This window comes from Populus alba, chromosome 13, assembly GCF_005239225.2.
Source record: "Populus alba chromosome 13, ASM523922v2, whole genome shotgun sequence".
Lineage (NCBI taxonomy): Eukaryota > Viridiplantae > Streptophyta > Magnoliopsida > Malpighiales > Salicaceae > Populus > Populus alba.
In genome coordinates, this window is record NC_133296.1 from 1,931,387 (window position 1) to 1,957,307 (window position 25,921).

At 31.5% G+C, this 25,921-nt stretch overlaps 4 protein-coding genes across 6 annotated transcripts; 1 reads left to right on the top strand and 3 right to left on the bottom strand.

The window, feature by feature from the left end:
- Positions 1-2,689: 2,689 nt before the first annotated feature.
- On the bottom strand, positions 2,690-5,852 carry LOC118053284 (uncharacterized). Its single transcript, XM_035064509.2, has 4 exons — positions 5,610-5,852; positions 5,401-5,518; positions 5,073-5,283; positions 2,690-2,969 (listed from the first exon to the last, which is right to left on the bottom strand). The coding sequence occupies exons 1-4, from the start codon at positions 5,759-5,761 to the stop codon at positions 2,941-2,943; spliced, it is 510 nt and encodes a 169-aa protein (XP_034920400.1). The 5' UTR covers positions 5,762-5,852; the 3' UTR covers positions 2,690-2,940.
- Positions 5,853-8,145: 2,293 nt separating this feature from the next.
- Positions 8,146-11,242, bottom strand: LOC118053285 (superoxide dismutase [Cu-Zn]). 2 transcript variants are annotated; one of them, XM_035064510.2, is made up of 7 exons: positions 11,082-11,242; positions 10,146-10,234; positions 9,955-10,056; positions 9,759-9,854; positions 9,413-9,520; positions 8,672-8,725; positions 8,146-8,365 (listed from the first exon to the last, which is right to left on the bottom strand). In XM_035064510.2, exons 2-7 carry the CDS (start codon positions 10,219-10,221, stop codon positions 8,343-8,345), a joined length of 459 nt encoding a protein of 152 aa, XP_034920401.1. In that variant the 5' UTR covers positions 10,222-10,234; positions 11,082-11,242; the 3' UTR covers positions 8,146-8,342. The 2 variants fall into 2 exon arrangements, with proteins under 2 accessions (XP_034920401.1, XP_034920402.1); XM_035064511.2 differs by having other exon boundaries at positions 10,146-10,225; positions 11,082-11,240.
- Positions 11,243-13,604: 2,362 nt separating this feature from the next.
- Positions 13,605-17,464, top strand: LOC118053211 (protein CANDIDATE G-PROTEIN COUPLED RECEPTOR 2). The gene is made up of 6 exons (XM_035064386.2): positions 13,605-14,078; positions 15,788-15,979; positions 16,324-16,486; positions 16,581-16,683; positions 16,798-16,879; positions 17,015-17,464. Exons 1-6 carry the CDS (start codon positions 13,779-13,781, stop codon positions 17,090-17,092), a joined length of 918 nt encoding a protein of 305 aa, XP_034920277.1. The 5' UTR covers positions 13,605-13,778; the 3' UTR covers positions 17,093-17,464.
- Positions 17,465-18,551: 1,087 nt separating this feature from the next.
- On the bottom strand, positions 18,552-20,937 carry LOC118053213 (acyl carrier protein 1, chloroplastic). 2 transcript variants are annotated; one of them, XM_035064388.2, is made up of 4 exons: positions 20,777-20,937; positions 20,096-20,209; positions 19,344-19,466; positions 18,552-18,879 (listed from the first exon to the last, which is right to left on the bottom strand). In XM_035064388.2, the coding sequence occupies exons 1-4, from the start codon at positions 20,825-20,827 to the stop codon at positions 18,754-18,756; spliced, it is 414 nt and encodes a 137-aa protein (XP_034920279.1). In that variant the 5' UTR covers positions 20,828-20,937; the 3' UTR covers positions 18,552-18,753. The 2 variants fall into 2 exon arrangements, with proteins under 2 accessions (XP_034920279.1, XP_034920278.1); XM_035064387.2 differs by having other exon boundaries at positions 19,344-19,469.
- Positions 20,938-25,921: the final 4,984 nt, after the last annotated feature.

The following is a 25,921-nucleotide window of genomic DNA, read 5'->3' on the forward strand; positions in this document are numbered from 1 at the left end:
TCTTCTCTATATATTATAATTACTCAATAGTTTCGTAGAATTTGTAAATTTGCCTTAATACCTAACTTGGGATGGAATTAGGGGGTTTCTACGATGACAGCATCAACTAATACCAACATCTTTTGGATTATCAGATCTGGATATCATGAATTTTTATTTTATTATCTTTAAATTCAATGATTAAATGCATGGACTTACCAGAAATCAAGACAGGATCAGAGGCAATAAGTTTACAGTATAGTTTGAAGTTAAGGATGTCCTTTGAATTTATTTTAAAGTCTTAGACATTGACTTCGAATGTTTAAGACAAGTCGTTCTTATTTTGATTATTGGGCTTCATGGTCGCCATTGACTTCACTGCCTACATTCTAAATTCCTTGGAATCTTACAGCAAAGGGGGGGGATTTGCTGGCCATGTGCTCTGAGAGGAAGTCAATGAGTTGTTGATATATTTAGCTTGTTTGTTGTTATGACTTTTAATATAAAATAAAATATTAATATCAGATATATTTGTTTTTTTTATATATCTAAGCAAATAAAACAATCTTTTAATAGCCTACTATAGTTGTATTTTATTACTATTAATGTTTTTTATTAATATTATCAGGAGAAAATAATTCTTCAACCCCTCTACTCCTATAAAACAACAAGGTTTAGAGATTATAAATACCTCATAAACTGCTTAGATTGATGGTTTATATTTTTTATTTTCCTGATACTATTACTTTTGAATCTCATAGTACTTATTATATCAAAATAAAAACAAACACATTTTTGAATTTTAATGCTCATTCTCTGATTTATTTCAATTTATTTCTTAAAAATTATTGATTTTATCATCTAGGTATTCCTATATCCTATCAAAATTGATTGTTTGGAAATGTTAGTTTTTCTACTACCAGTCATCCACTCCTTAGACTCTGAAAAATAAATTATTGACATAAATATATGATTATTCATTATTAAAACACTCGAAAACCTTACTCTCTCAAGTATATAGTTAGGGTTTTATAGAAGAGAAAAACATTAGAAAAAGTGAAAGCAAGAAGCGGTTTTGTTATTTCCACTTGATTTGATAGACTAGATACTGAATTTCTTTAGGTTTATTTACTTTAAACTTACGCCCACGCACATATTTGAAGGGAGTTTTATGAGAGAGTCTCGTACCACAAATTATTAAATTGTTTCTTCTCTCGTTTGCGTTCTTGCAGTGCTTAGCACCAAAGGCTCGTCGCTTTAATTACATTACTTCAATTATGCCTCTTTTTCACCTGCGGCATCAACACATGATGCAACTAAAACACTTGCCTCTTCTGCTTTGTCAACAAAAGTAACAACAAACAAATCATTTCGATTCATAATATAAGCTAAAAAATCCTTTTTTTGTTTTTTTTAACTAGAGATTAACTTGTGCACACCTCAACTAAATTTTTAGATTTTCAATAAGCCATTAATTTTTTACACCAAAAGTCATGGCCCCAAAAATATATAGTTGGTGAAATTTGAACCCTGATCCTAAAAGAGAGCGCATACCTCTTAAACCCAAGATTGAGACTCCAAAAGACCTTATCATCGATAGCACCAACTGGGAGGGAAAAAACAGAGAGTAGCAGCCTGCTCATGCTGCATAAGAACAGATTGAATAAGAACACCACAGGACAAGGACTCCAGCCATAAAGATGAGCAAAAGCTCCACAGGTTGGACTTCAAAACTCAAGAAGCCGAGAAGAATACTGCTGGCTCGGAAAATGGTCCCTCCTCCTTTGTTGTAAGAGATTGTTTGTCATGTAGTAAATGTCTGTGTTGTTATTTACATTTTATCATATATCTGTCCTAAGTAGAAGATAAATTTAAATCGTATATATCCAACATCGTCATCTCATGCACCAGCAAATTGAATTTTTAAAAAATGGTCTCTGATGCAAAAATTTCAATTGAAAGTAAGCAACAAAATAAATAATAATCACACACAAGTATTTTATACATGTGTGTGCGTGTGTGTGTGGGTAAATTACTTTCTTAAGGTATCAAAAAATTATATCTAAAATATCCTTAATTTCTATTTAGGAAAAGATTAATTAAATTAATGTTTAAAAAATGAGAGAATTTTTTTTTATAAAAAAAAAATCAAAACAAAATTGACTGAAATTAAATAGTGACATTAATATTGTCCATGTACTAAAAATTTATCATGTCCCATTTTTATATATATTTTTCCTCTATTTTTTATATTTTTTACTTTAATTAGGGGCATTTCGAGTATGAGAATATTTCTGTAACGTGTTCCTAAATGCGAAGGGAGTTTTTGTCAAATATTTAATTTTTTTAGTTATCTGTAATTTAACCATATTTCAAGATGATTATTGTATATTTAAATATCTATAAATGTCTTTAAAAAAAAAAGGTATTAGCGATATTTGCAAGCTCTTGCAGATAAATCTTATAAAAAATCATCAGTTATTTGTACGTCTGGATCATCACATTGTAATTTGTAAAGACAAATTCTCAATGATTAACAAAAATATCACTATCCCAGAATCCATCCGTTCCCTGGAGCACCGCATAACAAGACCAGTTTCTATGGTATTGCAAAAGGTAAGAACCCAGATTGAGAAACATCAAGAGAACACCAACTTATAAATTGTCTTGGTGAATAAAAAGGTATTAAGTGGAGCAATCAGGCCATTAGTTAATGCAAAACCAGCTGTGTTTAATGGAACAATTATATCATCAACATAACCTTCTACACGTAAAAGAATACATGTAACAGGAATTCCTCTGAAAATATTCCACTGCTGACTATGGACATATTTTGTGGGATGCTTAGAAATTCTCAGACAAGTACATTTTCAAGGAGGAAAAACGAGGAACCAAATATCTAATTTGGTGGAAAGCACATACTTCAAAGCCAGATTTGGATGCACATTTGTTGTATGCCGATCAAACCTTTATACGGATCACAAATGAACCTGTTCATGTGAATAGCCACGGAAATGGTGAGATACTGTTATTCAAAGTCCAATGTTTATTTATGCAAACATGAGCAATGCTAGAGGCAATCAATTCAACACTTGATTAAGGACCCGAGCTATATTAACTTGCTACATCTGTCACAGATTGAAGCCAGTCTACACTTCTGTTCTGGTTAAAAAGGTATCCAAGATGCTGGCATAGTGACAACATGAGGATGAAGGAGAGAGGGTGAGTTTAATGTATAAATCTTGACCAGTAGGTACCAGTCCATGAAGGGAGTGACTTTAACAGCCACGGAGAGGGCAAAAAATTCAGGACGCCTTCACGTGTTTGGTTTAGCCAGCTAAAGAGATTTTAAGTTGCCTTTACTCTTTCAAAGAAATGTGGGTAAGTAGCAAGGCAAGCAGTTGCCGCAGCACCCACGCAAACAATAATAAACAAACATACAGAATTTAGAATGAATTTAGAATGTGTTGATCAATGCCTTTGAGCAGACCAATGAAACTTAAGCTGGTAATATACCATGATAAGATATCACTTCAAATCCTATTAATCATCATTTTAGACATCAGCAAATTCAATTTCCCAAACTGAGAAGAAAAGCAAAAAAAAAAATTCAAGGGAAGCAGAAAGATCTGTGCAATATATGGCTGCCTAAAAAGTTCAATGAGAAAATATTCAAAGGCTGCTTCAAAGAGCCAAATCCAGAACAAAAGGCTTCAGTAGGACATGTACCCATCTATTGTTGTATGGTATTTCGACAGAGAGCAATAACTAACACACACAAGAGTCAGCAATGGGGCTTTAGAAAACTGGATGAATATTTACATATGAAGTTGGTTAAGAGAACCAAATTCACTTTCTCATGACCACAAGGAGATAGCAATTAAAACACTGGATTTTTTTGTCAAAATATGAACCTGGAGACAAAATAGAGATGGCAGATGGACCAGAGGATTAAGAGCTACCAGCTTCATGATTAGCAAATAAAGCATTTTCAGATGGACACATAGTAACAGAGCAGTGCAATAAGAGACTGCGTCTACGTGCAAGGTCATGAGAAAAATCAACACTAGGTGGCCATTTAGCCCAAATATTATTAAGAAATTTGTTTGAAATCTCAAAAACAGAAAGTGGAGGAACTTGAAAGTAAATAAAGCTACAGTAATCATAAGCCTATTAGATGAAATAAAAAGTTAAAAAAAAAAAAACCTTGAGCTAAATGCTAAGAAGACTATATGGAGAGAGGGAGAGGGAACCAAAAACTTGCCAGGGTAAAGAAAGGCTAAACAGTTTAAATACAATGCTTGTTTAGCAGACTAAACAATGACCTGAGGTAAATACACAATAAAGGTCAAGAATTTCATCAATCTCATGACTGATCAAAGAAAAGAAATAGTGATGAATCATGACTAATCAAAGAAACAAATAGGAACAAATATGTTTGCAATGTTAAGTGCATAGATGGCATGGAAAAAACAGAAGCTTAAGGATGGACGACTATGTGTAAGGTATGGCGCAGCTAACCTTCTTTGATAAGACTAAGAGGAGTTAGAAAAATTCAATTGATCACATTAAGTGCATAGATGGGACGACAGCGTGTAAGGCATGGTTTAGCTAACATTCTTTGATAAGAATAAGAGTTAGAAAAATTCAGTCAATCACATTAAGAAGGATAAATCAATGACCAACTCTGCTATAAAGGTGTTCATGCAACACAATTTAAAAAACCAAAGAACCACTGGGATGCAACAAGGAGTACAAATTCCACATCTTGATAATTCAGCAACAGCAAGATTTCTTAAAACAGGTTCACTTCATAAATAAAACACCTAATAGCTAAAAATTCCTTTAAGGTAATAAGGTACTCACAATTCATAACCTTTCTAAATTAAAAAACAACAACTTAAGGTTCCATTTTCTTGATAACCTTTAGATTTACCCCTCAACCAAAACCCTAAACCATCAGTCTACACACCTAACATCAATACTTTTATCATCTCTTAATGAGCGCCCCAAATATTAATATTCCATCCCAAATTAACAAAATGCAAATTTAATAGAACAGCAAAAAGGACTCAAGATCCAGTTATACTCACAAGCCGGAAGACTGGATATATCAGCAGAAACAGCACAAGGAATCCCCAAATTCGAAAGTGCACCCCTTATAATCCCACAAGGAAAATACAAATACATGCTCATTGCTTGTGCAGCCTTGCTTTCAGGATCTTGTGTTCCATTCTCAACCGATGGATCTCCCGACATTCGCGATAGCCATCGAAACTTATTATCTTGCAACACAAATGTACCCTTACAAAAAAGAAAACCCAATTTCTCATTTAACACCAAAAAAAAAAAAAAAAAAAAACCCAAATTAAGATCCAAAAACCCACAAATAAAAAAATAAGATTTAACACAAAAACTTACTCTGTGATTTGTTTTCAAGTTGTCGATCTGTTTCTTGAACAACTCAGACCAGAAGTCCTTGCATATGAACTTAATTGCCTCTAAATGCTCAGTAAAACGAGGCCGTTCCATTGTGTACCTAACCAGACCAAAATTCAAACAGAAAAGAGTTTAAGAACATAAAATCAAACTAAAAATGAGTTCGATCGGTTGTCTGAGGGCGGGTGTACCGTTCAGAGAGCTGATGCCCAACTTGATAACCAATAGCTTCGATCCGACGGGCAGCGAGTTCAGGGGTGTTAGAGTAAAATCGATTGCAGTAAGATGATACCATTTCTGTTAGTAAACTATCGATGCAGCTCTCTGATACTTCTCGTCCCATTTCTTTTGCCTCTCTTTTTCGCTCGCTGAGACGACCAAACTGCTTTACAGTTTGTTTTGTTTCTGGGTTTTAGAGATGGGATATATGGGCTTTGGTACAAGGAATAAATTTGGGCCACTTTACTGTTTACCAGTCAAGTCCAAGGTTGTTTTTCCTGGCTCATAGCTCCCATGTTGTCAATTTGTTGTCATGCCAGATCATCCGTGGAATATGTTTTAGTTTTTTTTCCTTTCTTGATTTTTTTTTTTTTTCAAATCTTAGAGATTAATATTAGAGAGGTTTTATTAAAAAAAATTGAATACATCGTTTTGATACAGAAATGTATCATTATCCGAGGATAAATTTAGTCTAAGTTGACACACGATTTAGTCTGAAAATATTCAAAATATGTTTAATACACTCTTGAGATTTTATTTCATTTTGATTTGGATAATATGTGAATTTATTTTGCACTATTATTTTATTTTTAAATTTAAAAACAAAACATGGAGAAGAAGATGTAATTACTTAAAAAAAAATGTGTTGTCCAATGACTTACATATACTATGAAAAATTACCAAAATATTAAAATAAAAAATGGATTACAATAAAAAATAGATAGGTTTATTTATTTGATGTGGTGAATTTTCTAAAAAAAAATAAACTATGACATGTAAACTGAAAAACTGAGTGTTTGGGTGGTTAGATTTGTGATGATGAGAGTTATATTTGTGACAAAATAAAAATTAAAAAGTGTTGTTTTCTAGATGGAGAAAAGGAAAGAACATGAAGAAGAAGAATAAATTAGGGAGAGGAGAGGGGGATTCTGCTGCTGGTTATAATTTTAATATTACCTACATATTTCCCAATAAAAAATAGGACAGTAAATTATTGTCAAGAATAATAACACATCAAATTTACCAATGCAATTGATAAAAGAATATTTACTCAAACATTTTTTACCATTTGAATTCTCCTAGTAATTTCTTTGGTATTCATCACAGAATTGTTTTTGTTAATTATTATTGATGGAAATAGCAACATGATTTTTTATCAGTAAATATCATTTTAATTTACCAACAATATTTTTTCTTGCTATTGGTATCTGACAATTTTTTTTAATAGTGTTGAAGGTAGGTTGGGAAAGTTGAGGGAGCATTTTAGGTAAAATCTTATACTTGGTGTTCACTTATTTTTTTTAGTTTATTATTATTATTATCATTATCAAGTGTCTCGCTTTTAATTTACATATTTAAGTTATTGATTTCTTTTTTTTTCTATTTAAAAATTTCCTGTTAATTCCTTGTAATAGGTGACGTGTCTGTGTATGTTATAACCCGTGAGAAAAGTAGGTGCTAAAAAAAAGAGCAAATAATTAATTGAAAAAACTATAAATGATAAATTGCACCCCTAAAATAAATTAGTTGATAATTCTATCTGGCATTCAAATATCAACTAAATTAAGATTTCTCCATATTAATCATCATTAGCGAGGATTTCTATAATAATTCAAGATTATTTCAAAATAAAAACAATGGAAAAACAACTTAAAGTTTGTCTTATGCATACCAGTTGTCTTATGTGAACTGTAATTTTAAAAAATACAGTAGGTAAGTGTAAAAAAAAACTTAATTATGGAATGATCAAGGTAGTTTTTCTAAAATTAAATCTCAAATGATTAAAAAAAATTAATCAATTAAAAAAAAAAAAACGTCAAAGTCAATCAATATAAACCATTAAAAGTCATGTCCGTAATCATGAGTCGAACTGACCACATAAAAAAAACAAACCCAAAAAAACATCAAAGCAAAATTCTTAATAAAAAAATATTAAGTAAATTAATAAAAAAATATTAAGTACATTTTTTAGAGGGGTCAAGATTGAAAAAAAAAAAGAGTTTTAAAAAGGGCCAAAACTTAAATTTCACTAATTTTGGTGCTAAATTCTTAAATTGTTGAAGCGATACAGGCTATTTAAATATGAAGTACAACCCGCGTTTCGTGATTTTTTAAATTTATTTTGCTTAAGATTAAAAAAATATATTTTTTTAAATCATTTTAATATAATTTTAAACAAAAGATATTTTTAAAAATATTTCAAATACAGGTAGATTATTCCAAGTGCTTTCAAGCAGGAAGAGGCCCGCATGACTGACATACCTCGACCGGTATTTAACCGAGAAATTTAAGAGGGGCTGAGACTTTTGAACGCGACAGAGAGAGCCCCTCTTTGTTCCGTTTTTAGAGACAGAATGAGATAATATCGCCGGTTCAACCCGAAACAGCAAGTCTGCTGTGGTTTTTGAGTATTTACAGCCCTTCTATGGAAAATTTTTTGTGGGGTGGAAACCATGAAAGCTTGCCAGCCCCGTCGTAAACATCCCCCGTAAAATAGGAGCCAATCAATTAAGGAACCAAGCTGTTGAAAACTTCAGTTTAAGAGGTCAAACAGAACACACTTTTAGATTACACAACCAATCCACCAAAAAAGTACAACAGTAGGTTTTCATCCTTTTATTCAGAGTCTATCAGAAACCTCTGTAGCTGCGGGTTGATACATATGCAACTGCATTTGTTTACAAACTATGGTGGAGTGAGGTGGTTCAGCCTTGCAAACCAATAACACCTGCGCAAGGAATGATAGGAACAATTATGATTTTCCATGTCACAAAAATAGGGAAACAACTGTTCATGCCAGCAAATAAAAAAAGATAGAAACACCTTTTAACAAGAACAATTTAGTATATTCTAAACCTTTGCAATTATGAGATTATATGACAAAATGATGAAATCATGAATGAGAGAATGATGACCAAGGGACACTCTGAATACCGTATATTGATGATTTGTTAAGACTCGAAACAATGTCATAAATTGTTCACTAACATAACATGATATTTTCTTTAATGTCGACAATAAGCCTGTTACTTACCACATGCTACTCTGCCACCAGCATTACCAGTGCTTTTGCTAAGTTCATGTCCTCCTGGATGTAGAAAATCAATAATCAATGAACATCACTTTGATTAGAGAATGATGCAATAAAATAATAGATGTGACAAAAATAAAGTAAACAAGTCCATATATAAACATATATGTATAAAGAAACATTATCTTCACATCCTACTCTGCACCCCCCAAACCCCTTGGACACAATAAGGAAATTAAAATCCTGCACTATCAACATTAATGAATTAAATGGCCTGGAAGAAGCATTCTAGCTACAACCCAGACTACTAAATGCATGAACAAATTATCAATTACTACAATAACAAGAGTCATGATGCTGATTAATTGCAACTGAAGCTCTGCTTGGAAGAGGATAGAGATCCAAGTCAAGAATTCCAATAAGGCTGTGCTGTGTGAATCACGGACCCCAAAAAACATGTTCCAGTGCATTTTTTTGCTGACCAAATCATGTTCAGTTTAATTTTGATAAAGAACATTGAAGGGTAATGTATCAGGCTGTGTTCTTTATATTAAACCAATTGAAACTGTCAGTTTGAAGTGGCAACAAGAGCTCTCCAAAATTGTTCTCTTACAGGAAGCCAGAATCATAAAGCTAGAAATTCAATACTGTTATGTACCAGGTCCCCTCATCATTCATCAATGAGAACATATAACAGTGGCATAAATCAGTGAATAGTCCTTGAAGGAGATATTGATAAATTACCCTTGCCAAGATCATCAGGATCTGCATGAACAACAACAGCCCTTCCAACAATGGAATTTGGTCCAGTAAGAGGAATCTGGTTGTCAATGATTGAGACAGTAGCGGTGCCTGAACAAACAAAAATCAGTAACCTGACAAGTATGTGACCAGCTTAAGTGACAGGGCAAATCCTATCTAAAAAAGCTTTATCAAAATTCTGTCAAGAAACTCATTTAAAATTTTGCAAAAATAATAAGGAAAAAGAAACCAACTAAAATAAAGTAATATTGTTACGAAGCTCATTTTAAAAAACAACAATACTGGTAATTTAGAAACTATTTACAGCAACATGGACAGTAATGCATACCATCATCACCAACAGTGACATTTCCCAAATCACCAGCATGACGATTCTCATCCTCAGGGGCACCATGCTCTTTGCCTACAGGATTAAAATGCGGGCCTGCAAACAGAACACACCAAGTAGCTGTGAGTAAAGAATGTTGACAAAACAAAAGAAGACTTGAGAATTTTTGGGGAAAAATCCAACTATATGGCAGTACCAGTTGACATGCAGCCATTTGTGGTGTCTCCAAGAGCATGAACATGGAAGCCATGAAGGCCTGGCTTAAGACCACAGAGGCTTCCAGTTACAGTAGTTGGACCTGAAAAAATAATGACTCAGGTATCATAAACTACACAGAAAAATGAGCAAAACAAATTGCAGGACCAATTGGTTGGAGCTTTCACTTACCGTCTCCTTCTTGGGTAAAGTTGATGGTGCCTTTGACACCTTCACTGCTATTCAGAACAGCAACAGCCTTCACCATTGTTCTATGTGATCTAAAAGAGTAAATGTTAAAACTGGACATCTACAATAACCTAAATTCTTAAAAACATCAACACAAACACTGCATCTCGCAAGAATAGCACCTGACCAAATATAACAAGAGAAAGAAAAAACAAAAGGCACATTGCACCCACAGACACACAGAAAGGACCACGCTCAAAACAGCCAATTTAAAATCTAAAATTCAGATAAGTGCACAAGCACATATAAATTATAACAAATAAATCACACTAATTAAGGCTATAGGACCCACAAAGCTAATCAAATAAATCTATAAATACACATATTTGATGATCCCATAAGAAATCAGTGTAGTTTCAGTATCATTAAGCATCTCTAATTTACACAAAATACCCATTTTCCCATCCGGCTCCTAATTTACACAGCTTTATTTTCTCTCGTGCCCTTTGATTATTCTATCTACAAGTTCTAAACAAGATCAAGTAAATGTTATATCTTAAAGAAAACACTAAAACTGAGGTCTAACAATACCTGGGTAGCTTACCTTGATTAAAAAACAAAACTCAAGAAAGATCTGTGAATAGATCACACAACCCACAAGCAGAAACAACCAAAAAAACCAAATCTGAGTATAGACTTGACACTTTAAGAATAAAAATAACACATAATAGCCAACAACTTCGTAATAGCCATATGATTTTATCACATCAGACAAATCATAAAAGGCCAATCTTTAAGAAGTCAAAGCATAATAAAACTAAAAAAAAAAAACAACACAAGATTCTTATCAAGATCAAACGATCATGAGAAAATAACGAAGACCCTCGATTTTGATCAAAAGAAAAGGTAAAGGAGAAAATGGAAAGATTGAAGCTTTACCTCAGAGCGCCCCTTCGAGAGTAGAGAGAGAAAGAGAGAGTATGCTTGTTTGTCGTGTTAGAGAGTGAACTAGTGAAGAGTGAGTGGATACATGTTTCTGACCGCTTCTATAAAAAAATGTGATTCATTACTAGACACATCAGAGTCTGGCGAGACGACTTCCTTCCAACTACCCGCCTTGAGGGTTTTTTCTTTTTTTTAAAAAAAATAGCATTTTAAATTAAAAAAGTTGATGGAATATCAATTTTTCTACAAAATAAAACTGTTTATATGTGTTGTTATTAACAATCGTAACATATTTAAAGTTATAATGTTTTGAAATCGTTAAATATGAATGTTACAATTCTAAAACTCAATTATAAAAACTATCTCTCTATGAAAATCCAATTAAAATCGTCACCCTAACCTTAAAACACACACAAAAAAAATTAGAGTTTAATTTGAAAATTATATTTTTAAAAAAATAAAATTTGATTGAATTATATTAAATTAGCCATAATTTTAAGCAAATAAGGTTAAATTGTGACCTATTATGATTTGTGTTTTTGGGTAAGTTGCTAAAATTAGGGATTTTGATTAAATTGTGTTAAATTAGATATAAATTTATATAATTATAGTTCATTTCATGTAATTAGACATGAGAATTTAGGTGTTATTACAGTTTTATGATTAGCATTCAAGATTTTTTTCCGTCTTTTAGTTAATTTAAACAAGGTTAAATAACTTTATTACCCTTTGAATTAAAAAAACCTTGCCCTTCACTTCAAGGGAACTTTAGTCTTTTAAATTTGGTATTTGATTGGTGATATGGTCATTTTCTAAATAGGAAGAATACTAAATAAAAAAGCTTTAGGCGCGTGAATAATGGTTTTGGGCTTTGGATGGCGTGTGCAGTGTTGTTTAGCCGCCAAAAGTCTGCTTCCATGGTAGCTATCAAAGTGTCTTGGCAGCCTCTTTACGCCTAGGTGGCGTGTGTGATCTAATTATCTTTTGTTTGGCGCGTGTGATTTTTTTCCCCTCATTCACCTTCATTTTTGTATTGACTTTTCAAAGTTTCAATACAACCCTTTAATTATATTTTCTTAAAATTTGATTCATATTACTTTTGATTATTATTTATTTTAATTTAAATAATTTATAAAATTAAAATTATTTTTTAATTTTATCTCTAGTGATTTTTTTTATCGGTAAAATTTAATTTTTATTTTTTAATTGCTATTTATTTTTATTTTACAATTTATCCTAGAATTTGTTTTCCTATTTCTTATCCTTATTTTTTATTGTTACATTTATACCTTGAAATTTTTTTAACAATTTTATATTTCAATGTTTGATTGATTGGGTGTTTAACTTATTGGTTTAGCCCGAGTTTATAATTTAATGGATTGTAAATTTGAGAGATTAATTTAGGTTTATGAAGTTCACTCAGATTTGCTTTTTTTTTTTCTTCTTTTTTCTTTTTTAAGCTTATTTTCCTTTTCTATTCTTCAATATTTTCTTTTTGTTTTTTTTCCTTTTTATAAGATTTTGTAGTCGTTTTGAAAATAACATGAATTGTCTTGTTGTTTTTGTCTTTGTTAAATCTAGCTTGTTTTAAAAAAAATTATTTTTTTAAAATTAAATTAAGTTAATTGATTTCATCTTTAAACATTAAATTGATATGATGTTTAGCTTCTTGGTTGAACCTGTAATTTAATAAATTACAAGGTTGAGTAATTAGCTCGAGTTTAAGGTTTTAAGAGGTTCACCTGTGTTTTTTTATTTTTTTATTAATTTTAAAAATAACATGGGTTACTTCTTTTTTTTTTTTGTCTTTGTTAGATTTAGTTTTTTCAAAAAAAATATATTTTTTAAATTAAATTAATTGATTAAATATAAATATAGAATATTTACTTTATATTTTTTATTTGTACTCTCCAAGTTACTACTTTGATAGCACATGTAATCCTTTTCAATTATCTAAGTGCTCATTTTAAAATTGCAATAGCTTTTGTGTTTTTATTGTTTTTAAAAATATTTTTTATTTTAAAATATATTAAAATAATTTTTTTATATTTTTTTATTTCAATACCAAAACATTAAAACTATCAAAAATCACAAAAAAAGTCAATTTAATACCTTTTTCCAGCTATATGTACTCTTAAAATGCACTAAAACATAATTTCAAGTACAATGTCAAATAATCATTAAATCTTATATTTTTTTTATTTTTAAAAAATATTAATGTCATATGAACATTTTTTTTCATGTCAGCCCATGACAGTGTAATGTGACTAAAGAAAAATATTTTTAAATTCATCAAGCTAAATGTATAACTTACCCATCTTCTCGTAAGAATTTTATATAGCTAGTTTATGAAAGTATTTTTTTTATTTAAAAATATATTAAAATATTAAAATTATTTTTAATATTAATATATTAAAATTATATAAAAATATTAAAATATTAATTTTTTTTAAAATATTTTTCAAACATAAAAATACAAACAGTACAAATAATATTTTAAATTTTTTTTCACATGAAACCTCGATGTTGCTGCCAAATCCCTCTGGAAAAAAAAAAGGAACTATCCAAAGACTTCAACAATTCAGCTCCCACAGAACCCAATAACATAATTCTCCACAAAAATTCATGATTAGGTCTGTTCTTTAACCCACCCCCCACCCGTCCCCAAAAGAAAATTTGTTAAAAAAAAATATGACCAATCTCCATAGAAAGGGGCTTGTGTTAGAAATCCCCGTCTCACAAAACCCTAATTCCACTCTCAACGAAGGGACCTTTGTTGGGTCAAGTGTCTATGATTGGCTCTTTGAATGTCATGGGTTTTTGCATAATGCGATTTTGATCTTGGCATCTCTTGCTTTTGTACTTTATCTGGCATTTAAAGCTAAAAAGAGCTTTAGGAAGCTATCAAATGGGAGATCTTCTATTATGATTGCTTATTATGGCAGTCTCTGGCTCTTTAGCTTGCTTAATCTTGCTTGGTCCTGCCTTCAGGTTTGTGGGTTTCTTCAATTTAAATTCAAATGGGTTTTTTTATATTATTTAATTTTTTGTTTCTTGAAAGCTAATTGCATCTCTGGCTTTGATTTTGGATACCCATTTCACTGTTTTATTGGAATCTTCATTGGGTCTCTAAAAGAGTTCTCAACTTTATGGGTTTGTTGTTGAATTATCATTTTGTTTGTGTGTTTCTGGATTTCGTGTTGATATTTTTCATTGTTTTAGATTTTTAATGGCATTTTACTTTGTGGGTTTTCCAAATTAGTGGAAAGGCCAATGTTATTTGTTGCTGTTCTTAGGTTTGTGATCAAATTGTTTGTGTACCATTTTGGATAAGCTTAAGATTAAAAAAGAAATTTAGAACGTGTTTGATTCTATACGTGTGAGTTTATTTTTTAGTATCGCATCTATCAATGGAAGTAGTTAATTTTTTAACTTTGATTCATTTGTGCATATTGTTGATGTTAGTTAAGCAGAATCTAGGTATATTCAAAGTGGTAGGTTAGCTTTTCTTCCCTTATTGATTGCTGGCAGTTTGATCGTATCTCATTTGAATCTTTTTGGAGTTCTGGTATGTGTAATTACCATATAATCTTAATGATTATACGGTTTATGTCTATTGTTAAATGTTTAACGTTACCTGATATGGTTGATCTTGGATGGTTCATAAATGCATAAAGTGGTGAATTTAGATTTCATTCTATAAGTTATAAGCTTTACTGTTTTATCATGGGTCAATACGCGTATGTCTATGTCCATTGTACATTGCCCTTTCTCTTCACTAGAGAAGCATAAATGCCAATTTAAAATTTTATAGATTCAAAAGGATGTTATATGGAAAGATGATATAACCTGTTTGCAGGTACCACAACAGTGGCCTTACTGTTGAGTGCTAAACTTTTTCAAGTGTTAATGACTAATCTTTTGGATGACATTATCTTCTTGTGCATTGACGGTTGGAACCATAATGTAAGGTTGAGTGTGCTTAAGTGATCATGACCAATTACAAAATGAAAGATGCAATCTGAATTTAGCTGGCTGTTGCAACTATATTTTAGTCTGGCTGCATCTAGTATCTTTTTCAGGGGATGGCTGGAATGTTCATTTTTTCTATTATCTGAAGTACTTAGTTTGAAGCTATCTTGTTTCATCTGATTCTCATTTATTATTGAACATGTAAATTACGTTGAAGTCGTTTGAAGATCTGAGATGAGGTCTGAGATCCCAAGCAATAATGATACTGGAGAAACAAAATTTATGACCTTCAAAGCCATAATAAACAAAAATTCTTAGTAAATGGTGCTCATATAGCTCTCAACATAAATTAACCAGACACGTTCCTTCTTAAGAATGTGTAAGTCTGCATGGTATTGTAAAATAAGATTAGTCAGCTTTTGCAATAATCAACCAGGTGATATTCATCTCTCTCTCTCTCTCTCTCTCTCTCTCTCTCTCTCTCTTTGTGTGTGCAAATGACAATAATCAACCAAGTGATATCTGTACACATTTGTCCTAGATAGTTTTCCATCATTGCCATTTGCAGATAAACATCTGTTAAGACTTATAGTCACCAATTAGGTTAATGAAGATAGTGTAAATCTGTTATGATAGTATAAGGCTTTAATCCTTGGAGCTTCTTCTTGCGTCTCCTGCCATGCCCTTTGGAAACTACAGTCACATTACTTTTTCTTGTGTTGATTCAGGCATGGGAGTGCACTCCTGGAAAGGAATTAGCATGGAATATCCTATCATTGTTTACAACATCAGGAATGCTGTTTCTGGAAGTAAGCTTGATTGCTTTTTTATTGCAAGGAAATTATGTGGGTGGATTGGAAGATTTGACACGGCCCTTTGGTCTCTCGTCCCTCATTGTTGGTTTGGATCTTCTCCTCAAGGTATTTCTTTGTTCCTGAAAACACTTTTCTGTTCTGTTAGTAGTGGCATTTTTCTGGCATTGCGAAGGATGCTACCATCAGTCAGGGAAGAGATGTTTAACTCTTCTTTTTAATGTGTTGCATTGACAGTGAATTTGGATAATTCTTGTTCCCTATTTTAGAATGGTCAAGCAAATGCAAACCCCAACACCAATCTCAAGTTTGAAATGCCTGCAAAATATACTTGTCTGAGCTTTTTTGCTTATATAGAAAGGGAATGAATGATGCTGATATTTAATCTGTTAAAACCTTTGCCTCTAGTAAATGAGCCTTACATTTTGCTTCTTCTTTTTTTCCCCTTACAGGCTCTTTACCTTTTTGGATTTGGGATTCCTTTGTTCATTGATAGCAGTGAGCATTCCAATCACATGAAGTGGAGCTTGTGGGCTATCCACAGGCTTGTGCTGACTGCTATTTATGGGTTGATACTGTTCATGTATCATTCCAGGTGGAGGGAGAGGTTACCTGGTAAGTTAGTCTAGAACGTGCATATTGGCAAAATTAATTTCTAGTAAATTTCAGAGCTGTTTTCATTTGACCTTTTATGTCTACCTTATCACAGCAAGACCTGCATTCTACAAGTACATTGTCATTATGTTCATCTTGAATGCACTGTCACTGTTTGCTTCTGCGCTTACTGGACATGTGACTGGTTTTGGTTACTGGTAATTATGTACCAATCTCCTTATCACACTATTCCATTTAAACCTTTCTGTAACTGTGTGGAGTTTGTTCTCTAAGTGCTTTATTTTCCCTTTTGCTAAATTTTTCTTGTGCAGGTTGTACAGCACAACAATTGTATGCTACCATGCTTTTTATCTTCCTCTTCTGTATGTAACCTTTTTAGCAGACTTTTTCCAGGTAATCATAATCATTGGTCCAATTTCTGTATTTTCCAAGTTTTGTTGGTATTATTTATGTTCTTCTGTTTTTAACATGATGTTGTAAGATGCTAGAACAGTGATTAATTAGTGGTTGCTCCCTTGATGACCTTAGGAGGAAGATTTGCAACTGGAGAGCGTATACTATTCAGAGATGAAAGATGCTGGTTTCTTTGATGATGACTGGGATTGAAAATTACCACTGTTTCACCCGGAAGTAAATATGATGGACAATGTAAATAGAAGCATGCTTCTGGAAGGCATAAATGCTGAAATGTAAGAGATTTGATCAATTCTGTACAACTTGATCATTCATGGTAGATGTGCCACCTTAGTAGAAGGGATCTTTAGGGTTTGGATCCTTTAGGATGCTAATGGGCACATGTTAGCATCTGACTATCTGTATTTGATGTCAACAGTGTATAATGCGTCAAGGATCTTTGACCTACTAATTTCTGTATAATAAGAATTAGCGGACCATGAAGGGCTATTATGCCTTGGTTAGTACAAGATGTTGGTTACCGTTTAGGGTGGCTTGTATAGGAAGATGATGATTTTTCCTGTGTCCTATTTAGACCGTTCAGGCTTTCACCCCCGCTGGTCTCTGACGGTCGGTTTTCAGATTATTTTCAAACCTTGATTACTTCTAGGCTCTGTATAAATTGGATTTTCACTGTCAGGTTGGTTAAAGCACCAGAGTGCACTTGCTATGGCCGGAATCTTGGAAAGCAAATATCGGCCTCCTGTCAATAAGCATCCACGGAAATAACTAGGGGGGAGCTGTTTCGGTTTGGCTTGTATTTTTGGTTTCGGTTTGGTTTTTATTATAAAAAAAAACAGCCAACCTGATTTTATTTTTTTCTAGGATTTCAAACCGAAATGAAACTAAAAAGAATTTAAACCATTTATTTCTGGTTCGATTTGATTATTTAAGGTTCAAAACCTGAAAAAACCAATAAATAAATGTGCTTCTACAAGGAGAGAGGGGTTCCACAATGGGGTAGCTTTACCGGCCTTTGTTTCTCTTCCAGATGCAACTACAAATAAATGGTCATCCCGGAAATAATATAGTAAAACAAATAAATTAAAGAAAAAAAAAAGGCTAATTAAAAGGGAACAAAATAGAGAAGGCGACTAGGGAGTTTGATGGGGGGGGGGGGAAACCATGGTCACTCGACGGTTCAAGTTTTTATGATGATGTTGCACACTTAACTTAATGTTTCTCAGGCCACCTTAGCAAGAGAGATTGAAAGACGAAGATATTGATTTAGATTTAAAGATTGAGAACGGGACCGTGATTGTGGAGACGAGCAGCTTGTTGCTAATTGCCAAGGGTTAGAATGCAATTCTTTCCATTTATAATACCCTGGGTTTTTAGTAATTTTTAAACTGGTTTGGTTCGGTTTGGTTTTAGCTATTAAAAATCAAAACCGAACCAAACTAAATTTTTTAAAAAATTTTCTAATTGGTGCAAACAATTTTTTTTTTATAGTTCAGTTTTTTTGGTTATTTTTTTTTAGTTTTTTTTATTTAATTGATTTTTTGATTTTTTTACTTGCTCCTAAAAATAACCGCCATTGGTTACGCAACTCATTCACCCGCCAAAGGAAAATGAATCAGGAAAAGGAGAGAAACCACTGAGATGTAAAATATATCATGTAAAAAACTTGATGCATTAAGCAAGAAATGCGAAGTGTATAAAAACACAAGTTCACAACTTTATGAGTTTTTCTAGACGAAACCAACAAAACATAATGGGTTCACAACAAGGTTGCCAAGCATTCCATCTATAATAGACTAACAAGAAACATGCGTGCAGGCTAAAAATGATCTCCAGGTCGGATTGTGATTCTTCTAATCTTTCTTCTCAACGAGCTTCTCAATAAGATCAGCAGCATCCTGAACTGTTGCGATGCTTTGGGCGCTCTCCTCTTCGACGCTGATACCAAATGCCTCCTCTAGTCCCATCACAATCTCAACCTGAAAGAAGTGGCGAGTGATTACAAATCACCATATGTTAAAAACAACTACTTAAACACTAAGATGATATTTTCAGGTTATTTCCTTACGAAGGAAATCCCCAATACAGAATAAAGATGGAGACAGCATTTTGAACTCAAAAAACAAGGCAGGAAGGCATACAAACAGAACCGCTCCTTTCACTTCTCAAGTTATTGAACAAACAATGTCTCATTTTCATCCATACCCATCACCTGAATGTCTCCCTCCATTCCATTAAATAATCAAGCCCGCTTAGCAGGTGATAAGGGAAACAGGATAAACAACTTAAACTTAGAACTAATTTCCATTCATACTTGATCTTTTAGGAAACAAAATATCTACTAATTAAGCAATAGTTGAATGGGCGAGACAAACAAGAACCTTTAGGTAAATATTGTACTTGAAATATCAAAAGAAAACATTCAAATGTATTTGTAAGATACCGTGTCAAGAGAATCTGCTCCAAGTGTTGAAAACTTTGATTCCCCAGTAACAGAAATCTCATCTGATAATGCCAACTGTTTCTTCACTATTTCACACACCTTATCAATTGTTTCTGGTTTGGCCTGCTAAAGAACATTAAAGGATAAATAATTGATGAATACAAGGGAAGAAATTCAACTAGCACATTTGCAAACAATCACACATTTGATCATCAGATTGACAAACCACATCACAGGCCTTGTAAAAATTATTTGCAGCAGACCTCACAAGGTTATAGAAATCGGAGTATACTGTATTATTTTCCAAAGTTATGTGGATGAATAACATAGGTAAACATCACATATACACATAGCATTTCTTTCAAGACAACTCATGTTTTATCTAAGGAGCAGGAAAATAAATGGCACATTCTTGTTTTAATCAAGCATCTAGCTTTAGGCAATTCTGCACCTCTCCAATCTACATGAAATGGATGCTAAATAAAACCCTTAGCTATAAAGAATAAATAAAAAACACTTAGCCAATATGTTCGCCTTTACTAGGTTTATAGCATATTTCCAAAATCAAAATATATCAAGCAACCAAGAAAAATTAAAGGCCAAAAGAAACAACGAAGAACATCCAATCGTTGCAACAACATTTCAATCAAGTTTGATTTTCTAGAATAAATGAAACGGATCATTTCCCCTAAACAAGACAGTACAAGCAAAAACCATTAGATGTTAAGGCAGTCTCAAGACAAGAAACATACAGCGCATGAAACCCGAAGGCGGCGAGCTGGCAAAGACCGCAACCCAAAAGACAGGGTGTTTCTTCCTTGATTTGAAAGTGAAACTGGCTTCAAACCGGAGATCCTGGATGCAGCCTGTTTAACAAGGATCCAAGCACAAGCTTTAGACAGTAACCAGCAACATAAACAAGAAAGGGGCATAAAGCAACAGCCAAAAAAATCCTATGAACAAAGAACAACTATCACTCTCACCCATCAAGAGATTTCCGCTTCATGTACAAAGCAATTGCAGTGTGTCACTATATAGCCCATTTAAAGATGACAAGAGACGCTATACCCACTATTAATCTCATAAGGATATCCCAATTAACAACTATATTTCAAAGTGTATGTCACTCCAGTTAAAAAAGATCCAAACTTTGGATCCAAATTAACATTTCACTGGACTACAAATTGATCACGATATTTATGAAAACAATACAGCGAAAACACTAAAACTACACTAAGAACAAAGAAAAAGAATTCTTATCATTAGCTAAAGATATCTAGTCACATGCAAGGTAAATATCAAATAACAAACTTCCAAGATCAAATCAAGAGCTTGAATTTAGCAACAGATCTAAAAACCAAACAAAAAAAGAAAGAAAGAAAAAATCCATGTGCCCATAATGCAAAAAGACATTATACAAGTGAGCTTCATACCATTCCAGGACGAGATTGCATGGAGATAAAAGAACCTGTGGAGGCTGCCATTAGAGAGTCTCTAGAGAGGGAGAAAGCCTAAGCCTTTGGGTAGTGCGCGTGTGTGAGAGAGAGACGGAGAAAACTAAGAGAGTGAATTTGAAATACAATTGATAGTGATTTATAGGTGGTCTAATTTCGATATTGTCAAGGATGTGTGTGATTTTGTTTATTGCAAACTATACATTGACCCCTATGGATTCCCATCTATTTATTTTGGTCCTTATAGTTTCAGTTTTCTAATATCAAATGTGATGTTTCCAAATTCACACACACGATATGCTATTGAAACGATAATGATTTACTACCATTGCTAGAGTTGAATTTTTATTTTAGGCCTTCTCCGGAATCTTTTTAATTTTTTTTTCTATATATACAATAATAGTTTGTATATTAAACTTATTTTTCAATATTTAAATATCGTTTTATTAATTGTTGTGGAAAATTCCAAAGCACTAAACCTAAAAAATCATGAACAAATGTAGCCTTTAAACATAATTACAATTAATCTTTGAGTTTATACACATTAGTTTACTTAAGTTATGTATTTTTTTATATAATATTTTGTTTTTGTCTCCTTTCAAATTGTTCTAAAGTAAAATTTTTAGAATTTTATCAAATATCAATCCATTTTTTTTATAAAAAAAATCTCAAATGAACACCAAGCACACAGGATTTAATGGTGTGTAAAATTCTTGAATTATCTCATTAGAATATTGTTAAACTTTATGCATTTTCTAGTAGATTTGATGAGCAGTGGGATTTTTTAGGAGGAGATTGGAGAAAAAAAATTAAATAAATAAAAGGGTGTGACAAATTGACCTTTTGAAAGTATTTAACAACAAAGGCCACATTCAATGATAGTAGAAATGTCATGGTAGAGAGAAACTTTAGATTATATGGACTAAAGTGAAATGTCATACAATCTATAAGGTCTAAAAATAATTGGTCCTTTTATTTTTTTTTGGGTTTGCTTTGGAAGAGTTGGGTTTAGAGAAGGGAAGTTCTTATTGGCTGTAGGAAAGGGCAGTAGCTAGTAGTTTGGTGACCCAAGCCAGGTGGCGTCAGATTTTAATAGCCGTTGGATTTGTATACATAGGGATTAGTGAAGTTGGACAAGACGGAGAAATCTAGGTTTGGGCAGTTGCCAAGTAAGCAATGGACTTTACACGTGTGCATTAATACTCCAATGTCTTTTTCTGTAATTTACAGATGGGATATTCTGTTGCTTTCTTTCTTTCCTTTTTTTAATTTATTTTTGGTTCGATTGATTTTTTTTTTCTAATCAATTTAGTTTTTTTTAATTGGGATAGTAAAATAAATTTATTATTTTTTAAGACTTGCTATCACATAAATCTAGTCTTCTTCAAATAATGGTTGAGAAGACATTTGAGAGTTCTATAACTTGTGCTTTTATATAATTTTAAAAAGTTTGTTTATTTTTAAAAATATAAAATTCATTTTTTAGTATTTTGATATATAAATATTAAAAATTAAAAATTATTTTAATATATTTTTAAATAATACAAGGTGAAAAGGTGAAAATCTCTCTTGAAATGAGTTTATATATATATATATATATATTATATATATATATATATATATATATATATATATTTCCATCTTGACTTTTTGCTTCATGGCATTCCAGTGTTTCACGTGCCAATAAAATCGGGCGTCATGGGACGGTGGTGATGGAGACGTAAAAGATTTGGACTGATTTTGCAACATTTGAATTTCTCTGAGGAAATCTAATAAAGACTTGATTTTACATGCTAACGCAAGTAAATTTAGACTCTTAACTGATCCCAAGCCCATATTCTAATATGGGCTCAATTGCCTGAGTAAAGCCCATTGGTTTAGATAAGTTAGAGCCAACCGTGGATTGATTATATAGTCCGTCAGGGTTTGGACAAGTTGGGCCCTAAATAGGAAGCAGGCCTCATGTTTTCTTTGAATATATCATTCTCTTGCTGCCCATAGACAAAAGAAGAAAAATATTACTCCATGGGATCAGGTTTCATTTGTATTTGTTTTGCGTAAAGTATTTTATGATGCTGTAAATATTGGTGGTGATGAGATGTTTGTTGTAATAGAAAAATGGTTATAGTTGTAGTGATTTAAATAATATGATGATATTATAAATAGATTATTATTCATAAAATATTTTATAAAAATTTTCATATGGTGAAGTAAATAAATTAAGTTTGAAGTTGATTATAAAATAATTTTAATTGATTAGTTTTCCTGTAAAATATTTTACGGAAAAAAAAAGTATATGAAAATATTTTCTAAGAAAAAATCTAAAAAACATTTTTTTTGTAAAATATTTTTACGCAACACAAATGTACCCTTGAACTTATCTCCTTCTAACTATAGTTGCTAAATTTTATTTGAGACCTGAACCGGTTTGGAGCTCAGTCATTAGATCGCGAGTTCACTTCAAGTTAATTATTTTGTTGAAAACAATGTCATTTCAATTTTTAATTTTTTTTGGAGTTAACCTTAAATAGACTTTATTCTAATTTGTTTGAATTAATTAGATTATGAATCAACTCACAAAGTCGATGTTTGATGATGTTAGATGTACCAAGACAGTTTGAACTGAAACCCAATTTAGATAATGTTTTGTGTTGCCAGATCACCTAATTGATCTAACTAGATCATGCTGAAATTCATATAAAACTATAGAAAACCATACAAGCAATTGAGGTTTTATTTCATGCACTAATATTTTAGACGATGCTAACTTTGATATTTTTTAAAAAAAGTTTCAAAACTTAAGTCAATTTATTCAACCATGCTACCCAAGTCTTTAAACCAATTTAGAGATTAAAACACTGTTTGGAAATGCAAATTATGTTTTTTAAAAAATTTAATTTTTTGTTTTTTTGCTTAAATTTAAATTTTTTTTATATATTTTGGATCATTTTAATGCCCTAATCTCAAAAATATTTTTTAAAAAATATTAAAAAATTTTACATTTCAATATAAAAAATACTTTAAAAAACAATTAAATCACACTCCCAAACTAAATTATATCTTTAAACTATGGCAACCACTACAACTACATAAACAAGGACCATGTTTTAGCAAATCTTGTACGGATCTCCTATAAGTTGAGATTCACCTCGTTGGAAGCATATGATTTACCATAAATGATGAGTTCTCTCTATCATGATTCTCAGTTTGTATTGCATCCAAACAGGATCACAGATCGAGTGGTACGTTGCCTCCATGCATGCCTTCGTCCATTGCCACCGTGCAGCTTGCCAACCACCTGTGTGGAAGACAGTGGTCCAGATCGGACCGGCGGTTGAAGAAGGCTCGAGAAGGAGTTTTCGTGAAGTTTGATCTTCTTTGATAAGAACATGGCCCAGTTCTTAAATTCTTGATGCCTCCTCTCAAGTTCCCAACTACCCAGTTGGTTTTATTTCACTTTCAGGCTTCCATTTCCCACACAGTTATCTAGCCATGTTTAACCGTTGGATTTGGACCTTTATATACATTTCTATATAATTATTAACACTTTAGTTGCCATTGATTTGACAATCAGAAGGAGTGCGATAGAATGCCTTAACTGTAAAAGCAATAGCCCAACTACTTACAAATTCAAAATATTGATTTTTTTTCTTTATTTTAAAAATATTTTATTTTTATGTTTTTAGATATTTTTATGTGTTAATATAAAAAATAAATATATATATATATATTTTTAATATATTTACAAACAAAAAATACTTTAAAAAACAATTGATACCATACTTTTAAATACTCTGCCATTTTAGGACCTGAATTGTTATGTTATTGAGTGAGTCAATTAATTTTATTTATTCTTTAATCATTGTAATTAATTCAGCTAATTCTTATTTAGAATCAATTCATGCAATTATTCAGACTTAACTAGGTAAATATTTAAAATAAAACTAGATCTTAACTCCAAACTATTATGTTATCAAGTTGAATTATGTAAATATAACTTGGCCGGTTTAATATTTTTTTTTTGTAATAATAAACTTATTTTTCTTGTTATGTTTTCGAGAATAGAATTCCACCTTATTTTTCACATTCCAGTCCTAATAAATACACGTACAGTCCACACACATACACACGCAACGTGTAAACATTAATGTAGGAGACATTTGCATCATAAAATTAATAAATCGAATTCCTTACTAAAGTCAATTAATAAATCCTGTCACCATGTCGCTTTGTATGTAATATTATATCTGTACGAGAGAGATTTCAAGAATATTTGATACCGTGATGGCTTTTTTTTTTTTTTTATAACCAAAAAAATCTGATTAATTAAATAGTTTCTGTTTTTTGACTGATTATACATATACATATACATACATATATATATATATAATTATATTTTAAATTTTAGTTTTGTTAAGTTAAAATAACATATTTTTTTTTATCATGAAGATCTATTTTTTATTTATTTTACATGTAAAAATCAATCTCACAAAAATTTTAACAAAAAATATATCTTTTTTCTTAAAACTATAACTAAAAATAATTTTTTTTAAATTTATTTTTTTAAATCACAATCATAAAATCTATTGCAATATTAATACATGTATACCTCATGGATCCTGCCATTTAAGAAATAAATAACTTTGATAACTTAACGTTTACTTTTCATTTTCTAATATTATTTTGATAACTTTGTTGGGCATGCTTAAAATATCTTATTTTATTTTTTATTTATTTATGAAAATTGACTGTGAAAAAAATTATGTGGAACTTTATTGGATGTCTGCTTCAAATGGAGTTACGTGGACGAGTATAAAAGACAGGAAATCTACATTCAAGAGGTTAATACAAGGAAAAGTAATTTTTTAAGTTATAAAAAAAAGAGATTGAACTCATTGGTTAAGGGGTACAATTATAGATCCACACGATTCAATTTTATTAAATTTAAATTTGTATAATTCACTACAAAAACAATTTATCTCATACATTCAATTCCAATTAACTATAGATTTGGTTCCAACAAGAGATTAGTTCATTTCCATATCTGACCATTTTATAATTTTATTTGTAAATTATTTACTAGTTGCGCTGTTTATTTTTATGTTTGCAATTGTATTTCAATGT

Coding starts and splice junctions, on each gene's coding strand:
- LOC118053284 (XM_035064509.2), bottom strand. CDS start 5,761: ATGGGACGAGAAGTATCAGAGAGCTGCATCGATAGTTTACTAACAGAA. Junction 5,519..5,609: donor GGGCATCAGCTCTCTGAACG/GTACACCCGCCC, acceptor TGGTCTGGTTAG/GTACACAATGGAACGGCCTC. Junction 5,284..5,400: donor ACTTGAAAACAAATCACAGA/GTAAGTTTTTGT, acceptor CTTTTTTGTAAG/GGTACATTTGTGTTGCAAGA.
- LOC118053211 (XM_035064386.2), top strand. CDS start 13,779: ATGACCAATCTCCATAGAAAGGGGCTTGTGTTAGAAATCCCCGTCTCA. Junction 14,079..15,787: donor TTGCTTGGTCCTGCCTTCAG/GTTTGTGGGTTT, acceptor GTGTTGATTCAG/GCATGGGAGTGCACTCCTGG. Junction 16,880..17,014: donor TTTTAGCAGACTTTTTCCAG/GTAATCATAATC, acceptor TGATGACCTTAG/GAGGAAGATTTGCAACTGGA.
- LOC118053285 (XM_035064510.2), bottom strand. CDS start 10,221: ATGGTGAAGGCTGTTGCTGTTCTGAATAGCAGTGAAGGTGTCAAAGGC. Junction 9,855..9,954: donor AAATGGCTGCATGTCAACTG/GTACTGCCATAT, acceptor TTCTGTTTGCAG/GCCCGCATTTTAATCCTGTA. Junction 8,366..8,671: donor TGGTGGCAGAGTAGCATGTG/GTAAGTAACAGG, acceptor TTCCTTGCGCAG/GTGTTATTGGTTTGCAAGGC.
- LOC118053213 (XM_035064387.2), bottom strand. CDS start 20,827: ATGGCAGCCTCCACAGGTTCTTTTATCTCCATGCAATCTCGTCCTGGA. Junction 20,210..20,776: donor TGCAATCTCGTCCTGGAATG/GTATGAAGCTCA, acceptor CTTGTTAAACAG/GCTGCATCCAGGATCTCCGG. Junction 19,470..20,095: donor GCCTTCGGGTTTCATGCGCT/GTATGTTTCTTG, acceptor AATGTTCTTTAG/CAGGCCAAACCAGAAACAAT.